At 55.4% G+C, this 8,840-nt stretch overlaps 1 protein-coding gene across 10 annotated transcripts in view; it reads left to right on the top strand.

Annotated features, from left to right (window-relative positions):
* Positions 1-8,840, top strand: part of RTEL1 (regulator of telomere elongation helicase 1) — a 49,359-nt gene that overhangs the window by 10,233 nt on the left and 30,286 nt on the right. For all 10 annotated transcript variants that reach the window (XM_015567697.1, XM_015567699.1, XM_015567695.1 and 7 more), the window contains exons 3-8: positions 659-854; positions 1,187-1,280; positions 1,853-1,934; positions 2,163-2,223; positions 5,009-5,084; positions 5,705-5,789. In XM_015567697.1, coding sequence (XP_015423183.1) covers positions 659-854; positions 1,187-1,280; positions 1,853-1,934; positions 2,163-2,223; positions 5,009-5,084; positions 5,705-5,789 — 594 coding nt within the window. The remainder of the gene's footprint in view (positions 1-658; positions 855-1,186; positions 1,281-1,852; positions 1,935-2,162; positions 2,224-5,008; positions 5,085-5,704; positions 5,790-8,840) is intronic.

The following is an 8,840-nucleotide window of genomic DNA, read 5'->3' as shown; positions in this document are numbered from 1 at the left end:
GCTGCTGATCCTTGAATGGGGGTGGGCTTCTCACACAGCTGCTACTCCTTGAACTGGAGTGTACTGCTCACGTGGCTGCTGATCCTTGGATGGGGGCTGGCTGCACGCTGCCCTTGTTCCTCTGATGTCTTGGGCTGCTTGTGGGGCTACTGCTCCTTGGACTTGGACAGGTTGATTGCAAGTCTGCTACTCCTCGGATGGGGGTGGGCTGCTTGCGAGGCTGCTGCTCTTTGGACAGGAGTGTCCAGGCTGCTCTTAGCAGACACTCGTGGCGAGGAACCTGGCACAGCTTTGCCTTCCTGTCGCCCAGGTTTCCCGCTCAAGCTCCCATCTGAGAGCTATTTAGGCCACCAGGTTCCGTCCAATGTGAAAGCCTGGATCCAGAATCGCAGAACAAGCTCCTATTTTGAGACGTGGCACCTAATTTGTCACCTTGCTCTTTATATGAGGCTGGAAAATGCTCTGCATATTGTTTGCTAACAAGGGCCGTCCTGACCTCATGGTCTGAGAGTGGAAGTAGTCCTATGGGATTTTCCACAGTCCCGTGTCCCTTGGGACTTTTGCCACCTGGTGGGTACGCTCTGCCTGAGCAGAGCTGCAGGCCTGTCTCAGGTGGGTAGTGTGGCCTGCCTCACCTCACCCCTGCTTTCCCATTCAGAAAGTGAACGGCGTCCTGGAGAGTCCCACGGGCACAGGAAAGACCCTGTGCCTGCTCTGCAGCACGCTGGCCTGGCGGGAGCACCTCCGTGATGCCATCTCCGCCCGCAAGATTGCTGAGAGGACCCAAGGGGATCTCTTCCTCGATCGCCCCTTGTCTTCCTGGGGGAATGCTGCTTCAGAGGGAGACGCCACAGGTCAGCCCCTGGCCTCACCTCCCGCACGAATGTAGGGACGGAAGGAAGGGGGGAAGGGACGGAGTGGACAGGCGAGGCTCTTGAGTGCAGTGAGCAGGCAGTTTTGTAGCTGCCACGTTACCTCTCGCCATCCTGGCTGCAAACTAGGGTCAGAGCCTTACAGCTGTATTAGGACATTGCAGATGCCCACCTCACCCATTCCTGGTATGATACCAGGTATCTGACGTTTAGCTGTCTGAAGTGCTGAGCTGGCTGAGTGCCCCTGGGTTAACAGCACATGAGAGCTCTGTCTCATGGAGCCACGCCCTGTCTGCTTCCTTGTGCCTGGGCAGCTTGCTACGCGGACATCCCAAAGGTCATTTACGCCTCCAGGACCCACTCGCAGCTCACACAGGTCATCGGCGAGCTTCGGAACACGTCCTACCGGTGGGTCAGGCAGCGTTCACCCTGCCGCAGAACTGGGGGGGAATGGCCTCAACGCGGTGGTCGACAGTGTTGTGCCTTGACAGAGCCTGAGGGCATGCTGTGCTCGGTGCATACTTGGGCGGTCTCCGATGCCCACTGCTTGTGAGAAAGCAGCTCTGACTACATGTTGACCTTGGTCTACACCCTGAGCTCCTTGCAGGCGCTGCCGTGTTAGCCGTGGTGTGGCCATCGCAGCTGCACCTGTGAGGGGAGGAGGCTCTGCCCAGGTCCAGTAGCAGAGCTGCAGGAGTCTTGTTGCCCCACTTGCCTCCCTGTGAGCGAGCATGTGGGTGCTGTCGAGTCTCCTTCCTTCTGCCAGTCCCAGTCTGGGCTTCTGGATTCTTGCTCACCCCGGCCCCTTGGAGAAAGCCTCTCCCAAGCCTGGGATATTCTGGCCATGGCCACTCCCTCTGGCTGCCTACGTGAACCAGGTTTCCTGGTGTTCCCATATGTGCCCACACAGCTCAGGCTGTTGGGCAGCACTGTGGGCTATTGCCCTGTCATTCTTGGGCCCCACGATTCTCTCTTCCCAGGCCCAGGGTGTGTGTGCTGGGCTCCCGGGAGCAGCTGTGTATCCACCCCGAGGTGAAGAAGCAGGAGAGTAACCACATGCAGGTGGGCTCCTGGGCTGCCCGCTTGTCCTCTTTGGTTGTGCGAGGTGGTGCTGCGGCTCTCAGAGCCCTCACTGTGCTCCAGGGTGGGGGATAGAGGATGAAGAACTGGCTGGGTGGAGCTGGCTGGAACAGGGCTCCCACGATCGGCAGCAGACTCATTGGCCAGCCCAGTGCTCTGCCCTTTCTTGGCCATCACGCAAGCTGGGACCACATGTCCTTTCCCTCCCAGATCCACCTGTGCCGCAAGAAGGTGGCAAGTCGCTCCTGTCATTTCTACAACAACGTAGAAGGTAAGAGGGGCCGGGGGCTGCTCCTGCAGATTATCAGCACACAGCAGTGGGGAGGAGAGCACGTGCAGCCTTGGGGCTGGGCTCGGGGCTCACGGCCTGATGACTCTTGCCCCTTGGGACTCAGCTTGGTGAGGCAGGTGCCCAGAATTTGCTCCTAACTGCGGACTTCTGCTGGGTCGCATGCAGATGAACCACATGTGGGCCTGAGGCTGCCATCTCAGAAAGGCGTGCTGGCAAGGCTGGTCCCCCGTGTCCCCACCACCCCCGATAGGAGGGGCTCCCTGAGTGTAAACTGTTGGCAAACAATGTGGGTTTTGCTGAGCATCCACTTCCCTCTGGGAGTCTGGCGCTGGGTGACCCCAGGAAAAAGCCGAGGCACCGGGCGCCTGGTGGGTTTCCCGGGCGCAGCATTCCGCAGTCTGCCGCAGCTCGTTCTGGGGGAGGTGGCGGGGAGGGTTCTGGAAACTGTGTCTGGGCTCCCGGACCCCTCTGCGTACTTCTCCCTTTGGGGGAGTTTGCAGTGTGTTCTTAACCTGCGATGTGTCACAGCGTGGGTGTGGCCTCTCGAGTCCCAGCAACTCCAGCCTGTGTGCTGTGAGGTGAATGCTTCATGCAGAGATGAGTGCAGCAATGAGCCCAGGGCTGGTGGCAGCAGCCTGCCTTGGCACGGCTTGATGTGTGTGACGGAGATGCCCGTGGCCTGGGAAGCCCGTCTCCTGTTGCTGACTTTGCTGCCCAGAGTGCAGGGGTCGGCACCAGTACTCTCACCTTCACATCTGTTTCTCCACTGGGGCTGCCCCTCCTGTCTGTCGGGCTTCTTCCAGAGGCGGTGGCGGGACAGCCTCCGGAGTGGCTTCCAGTTTCCTGGCTGTGGTCAGGGCTCTGTGGCGTAGGGGGCGGGGGGAGGTCGAGGTTCCCTCTGTTTCCTGCCTCAGGGTTGAAATTCAGACCCTAACCCAGAGGTGACATGGGCTCAGAGCACTCTCCAGGCATTAGCGGCCACCGTCTGTCCGGGTGTGGAGTGCCCAGTGTGTGGGCCTTGCTGGAAGAGGGTCAGAACGGCACTGCTCCCAGAGGCCTGTGCCGGAGGCCCCCACTCCCCCATTCGGTGTCCCTGTGCCCTGCCTCTTGGAGAGACGGATGGAGTGTGTGCCCAATGTGGGCATGGGCTCAGGCCCTCCTCGGGCGTCTCCTGCAGAGCTTGGCCTGAAACCCAAGCTCCTGGAACTCGCTCCTCACCCAATTTTGTTTGCTGGTTTGGGGTCTGGTGGCAATGAGGACACTGGGGAAGGCAGTGAAGGGGCGTGGCCCAGCGGAGTGCAGCCTGCTCTGCTGCCTGCGTCTGCTCCGGCTGTGGGTATTGTTGCGCGGGAGGTGTTCTTCCCCTTTGTTTGGTGTACCCTCTGCTCGCAGCCTGCCCACCTCAGTCCAGCCTTGCATGGGCCCTGGCACTGTACCCATGAAGGTCAATGGAGTTGTCCCCCAGGGCTGCCTCCCTGTCCACATCATCCCTGGTAAAGGAGACGGGGTGCAGGTGCCATTGCCAGAGCCTGGAGCAGCACTGGATGGGGACCACTCCAGCCACCTTTCCCGGCTGCAATGGGTCAGCTCACCCTCTCTGCTGGCCTAGCCTTCACCTGCTGGGTCCTTCACCTGCACGGCCCCCATCTCCCTGGAGGGTCCCTGAGCAGGGAGGGGAGGAGGTCAGGAGGGGTGGGAACTGAGAGGAACTTTCTGCTCACGGCAGAGGCAGTGCCAGCTCGGTGTGTGCTGGCCCGTGGGCTGCGGCCCCATCCCCACTGCCCCAGGTCCTGCGTGGCAGGCAAGGGAGGCCGCCCCAGCTGGCCTGCTGGCTCTGGGCTTCATGTCTCCTCCTTGGTCCCCAGCCCACCTGCTCTGCCTAGCTCTTGCCGCCTGTGCTGTTGGGTCTACTCACCATAAACGTGAGCGTCCTTGCTGTGGCTCAGCCTCCCCTGCCCCTGCCCATGGGATGTGAGGGTGTCTCCAGCAGCTGCACGGCCCTTGGAAGGGAGAGAGAAGTGGGGAGAGGCCAGGGGGGCCTGGGAGGAGGGGAGGCTTGTGTGGGAGGAAGGAGAGATGCAGAGCTGGAACCTGCCCAGCCTGCATTGGGGGTAGGGGCACATGTAGCGTCTCCTCACCAGTCAGCCTGGGGTGCCCTCCTTGCTTCCCCCTCATCAGGTCGCTGAGCTGATGGCTGGCCTGCCACCCAGCACTGCGGATTACTGATTGGTTGCTATGGCGCTGTGGAGTGGATGGCTCTTCCTCCTCCCCCTCGCCTGCTGTTCCTGGGGGCATTTTGGGGTTGTGTCACTGATGAAGGCCCAGTGTGTTCTGTCCTCTGCACTTTAGGGCTGGCCTGATACCTGCCACAGGAGGGCCGTGAGCCAGAGGTTGTTTCCACATATGGCTGTCCCGAGACTCTGGGTGTTTGTCACAGACCTCTGGTCCTGCCAGCCAGGGCCCTGGCCTCCCTGGGTTAGAGTCGTTCCCAGCAAATTGCTGTGCCCCAAGTTGGGAGGCTGGGGTGCAGAGCAGGGCTCCCTCGGGGTCACTTCAGGTTCAGAACCCTCCCTGGGAGCCCTGAGACCCATTGGTCAAGGATTCTCTCCAGTGAGACTCCAGGTGGCTGGGCACCCCAGTCCTGCCCTGAGGGATCGTCTTGGGGTGACCACACCTTCTGCCACTTCGTAGGAGCTATTCCATCCTGAGGTCAGGGGACTCAGAGGACCAAAGGGTGTGTGCTTACTCCTGTCTGTGTCCCCAGAAAAGAGCCTGGAGCAGGACCTGGCCACCCCCATCCTGGACATCGAGGACCTGGTCAAGAGTGGGAACAGGCACAAGTAAGTCCCTCCCTTCAGGTCGCATTTGCACAGCCTTCCAGGCTGGGACCTCCCGCTGCCTGCAGACACACACATTTCTTTTCTTTCCTGTTTCATCTTTTAATCATGAAACTTAACAGTTGTTCAGTATAAAAAACATGAACGATTCGGAGGAATAGAGAGAAAAATGGAACTGCCCTCCTTCCCTGCACTCAGCCGGCTAGTGACTGCTGGGGAGCGGACCGCCCACTGTGCTCCTGTGGTCTGGATTTGGGGGGCCAAGGGGCGTGGTGCTGACCCTCCTGTCCTGGGCTCAGCCCTCCACTGGACGCTTACCTGCCGCTTCTGTGATGGTCGCTGGAAACTTCTGAGCATCAGGGCTCCATGCTGTGATGAGACAGGACTGTTTGTTTCTGAGTCCCTCACCGGTCTACTCAGAACAGGGCTGGGGTTTTCTTGTTTTTGTAAGTTTATAAATAGGTTATCCACTCCCAGAGTTGAACACATGTTCCACTTCCCCCACCCCCGTGCCCATCAGAGGATGCAGCATCCAGCCCAGCCTCAGACTGCGGCCCAGGGTTGCTGATGCATGTCCTGAACCCCCAGCCATGTGAGGCTCATGTCCTCCCCCTGTGCCCCAGGCTGTGCCCATACTACCTGTCCCGGAATCTGAAGCAGCAGGCTGACATCATCTTCATGCCCTACAACTACTTGCTGGATGCCAAGGTAAGGCCTCAGCCACGTAGGATGATTCCTGACCCCAGGTGTCCCTGGGCTTGTGAGGGGCTGTCTAGCCTCTGCTGGTTCAGCTTCTGGGGCTAGAGATTTGCTCAGACCAGCAGATGTGTGGGAGGACCTGGTGTCCCACACTGGTCAGGGTTCACTGTGACCAGCTCCGAGCAGCTGGCTGGGCAGCAAGGAGACCGCAGGGCTGCAGCTGGACCATCCCTGCCCTCGTCTGGCAGTCAGTTTTAGCCCCGGACTGGAGTGTCACCGTGTTTGGCCTTTGTGGTTCTATGTCCTCCTGTTTTAATGCAGGGGCATCGCCTCACGCTCCCCTGTGTCCAGCGGCTGGTGCTTCATGTCGTGGAAGCACCGTGGATGTGCCCTGTGCTGCAGCATCGACTGGGCCCCAGGAATCATGCTGACAGCGCCCTGTGCCAGGCACAGGTCTCGGTGCGGGGAGGCAGCCAGCAGGAAAGCCAGCCTGTGGGCTCTGACTTCCTGCAGAGTCTGCACGGGAGCTGGTGGTGCACGAGGGCCATAGCCTCAGGAACAGCAGCCCCGAGCCGCTGCTGAAGCGGGTGCTGGAGAGGGTGCAGGGGAGGAGCAGGAGCCCCGAGAGGCTGGACTCCGGCACAGAGAATGGTGGTTTGCCGAGGATTGTGCGTGATTCTCCTAAGTCTTGCTTTTAACCTGGAGACTGGGCCTGGGCACCCAAAGGCAGTGAAATCTCAGCTGACCTCCTGGATGTAATGATCTCAGAGCAGGGCAGTTCTGACAAAGAGGCTGGTGGAGCTCCCACTCCTGACTCCTGGACTCACTGCAGACACGTGCACATCGAGTCCAGGACAGACCCATAGAGACTGGCCAAGATATCTCTGTGGGAAAGGAAAGGGAAGGGTTGTTTGTTTGTTTCTCCCCAAAAATTGTACTGCAGTAGCTGGATGTCTGTTTGGAAGAGTGGGTCTCCCCCAGGACTTAACTACCTCCTGTGGCATGAAGCTGAGCCTCCTGGAGACCTGAGCTCACTGCACTGGTTGGGAGCTTTCTCCACCGGGACAACCAGGGCACCACCCACACAGGACAGAATCGATCAATGGGACTTCACCACAATTTAAAGCCTTGAGTCTTTGAAAGAGTTAGGAAAATTAAGAAAGTTCAAAGGCGGTCACAGAAAGGGAGAAAGTACTCCTGGTACATTTGTCTTTCAAAGGGCTGTGCCCAAAATATGTGTAGCCCTTGTCACCAGAAGAAGAGATAAATGAAACAGAGATAAGAAATTTATCTGAAACAGAGTTCAGAGTAATGATGGTAAAAATGCTCAACGGTATGAAAAAAAATATAGTAACTGAAAAAAGAACAGTCTGAGATAAAAAATGACATAACACAAGTAAAGAACACATTGGAAGGAATACACAGAAGATTAGGGGAAGCTGAGGATTGAATCAGTGAATTAGAAGAAAGAGTTGAAAAATCAATCATAGAACCAAAAAGAAAAAACAAAACAAGAGGACACCTCAAGGGAGCAGTGGGACAACATAAAACGTAACAATCTTCAAATAGCAGGTGTGCCAGAAGAGTCAGAAAGGTAGAAAGGGATTGAGAATGTGTTTGAAAAATAATGGCAGAAAACTTCCCTAATCTGGTAAAGGAAAAAGTCACGCAAGTTCAGGAAGCACAGACAACCCCAAGCAAGAAGAACCCAAACAGGCCCACACCCAGACACATCATAATTAAAATGCCAGAAATTAAAGACAAAGAGAGAATCTTAAAGGCAGCAAGAGCAAAGCAAACTTACAAAGGAGTTCCCATAAGGCTGACACCTGATTTCTCATCAGAAATTCTACAGGCCAGAAGGTAATGGCACAAATTACTCAAGGTAATGGAAACCAAGGATCTGAGACCAAGATTACCACATTCAGATGGCTATCATTCAAAACAGACAGCTTCCCAGACAATAAAAGGCTAAAGGAGTACATCACCACCAAGCCAGCATTACAAGAAATGCTAAAGGGACTGCTGTGATGAGAAGAAGAAATAGAGACACCTAGGCATACAGAATTAAAATGGTAATAAATAAGTACCTATCAATAATAACCTTAAATGTAAATGGGTTAAATATTCCAGTCAATAGACGTAGGCAGATCACAATACGAGGTATCAAGCTGTGTTACCAAGCCATGGTTCTCAAAACTGCCTGGTACTGGCACAAGAACAGACCTATAGACCAATGGAACAGAACAGAGAACCCAGAATTGACCCAAGCCATTATGCTCAGTTAATATTTGACAAAGGAGGCAAGAGCATATAATGGAGTTAAGACTCTCTAATAAATGATGCTGGGAAATTTGGTCAGATACATGCAAAAAAATGAAACTAGATCACCAACTTACACCATACACAAAAACAAACTCAAAATGGCTAAAGGACTTACTAGTAAATGTAAGACAGGAAACCATAAAAATCCTATAAGACTCCATAGGCAGCAAATAGCAAACATGTCAGCAATATCTTTACCCACACAGCTCTTCTCCTGGGCAATGGAGACTAAGGAGAAAATGAACAGATGGGACCACATCAAAATAAAAACCTTCTGCACAGCAAAGGAAACCAACAGAACAACAGGAAAGCCCACTGCATGGGATAAATGAAACAGAGATAAGAAATTTATCTGAAACAGAGTTCAGAGTAATGATGGTAAAATGGGGAGGTAAGGGGGTTAGAGAGCAACCAAAGGACGTGTATGCATGCATATTAGCATAACCAATGGACACAAACTGGGGTGGTGGGGGCTTGCGTCCTGGGGGGTGAGAGAGGCGGAGGGGGGGGGTCAATCGGGGAAAAATAAGACATATGTAATACTTTAAACAAAACAAAAGAAGTGTGGAAATTTATTGAAAGCATATACAAACTCCCTCATAGGGAGGGATTCCCAAGTGGGTAACCAGTGAAGCCTCTTTGTTTAAGGGTTTTTAAATGCTGGCAGATCTTTGCCTATATATGCTACCTTGTAATTAGACCCCTTCCCCATTTTATGTCCCCCCCTCCTCTCCC

The sequence above is a fragment of the Myotis davidii genome, unplaced genomic scaffold (assembly GCF_000327345.1).
Source record: "Myotis davidii unplaced genomic scaffold, ASM32734v1 scaffold244, whole genome shotgun sequence".
Lineage (NCBI taxonomy): Eukaryota > Metazoa > Chordata > Mammalia > Chiroptera > Vespertilionidae > Myotis > Myotis davidii.
The sequence above is the reverse complement of the archived record's forward strand: the minus strand, read 5'-3'. Positions and strand labels throughout refer to the sequence as shown.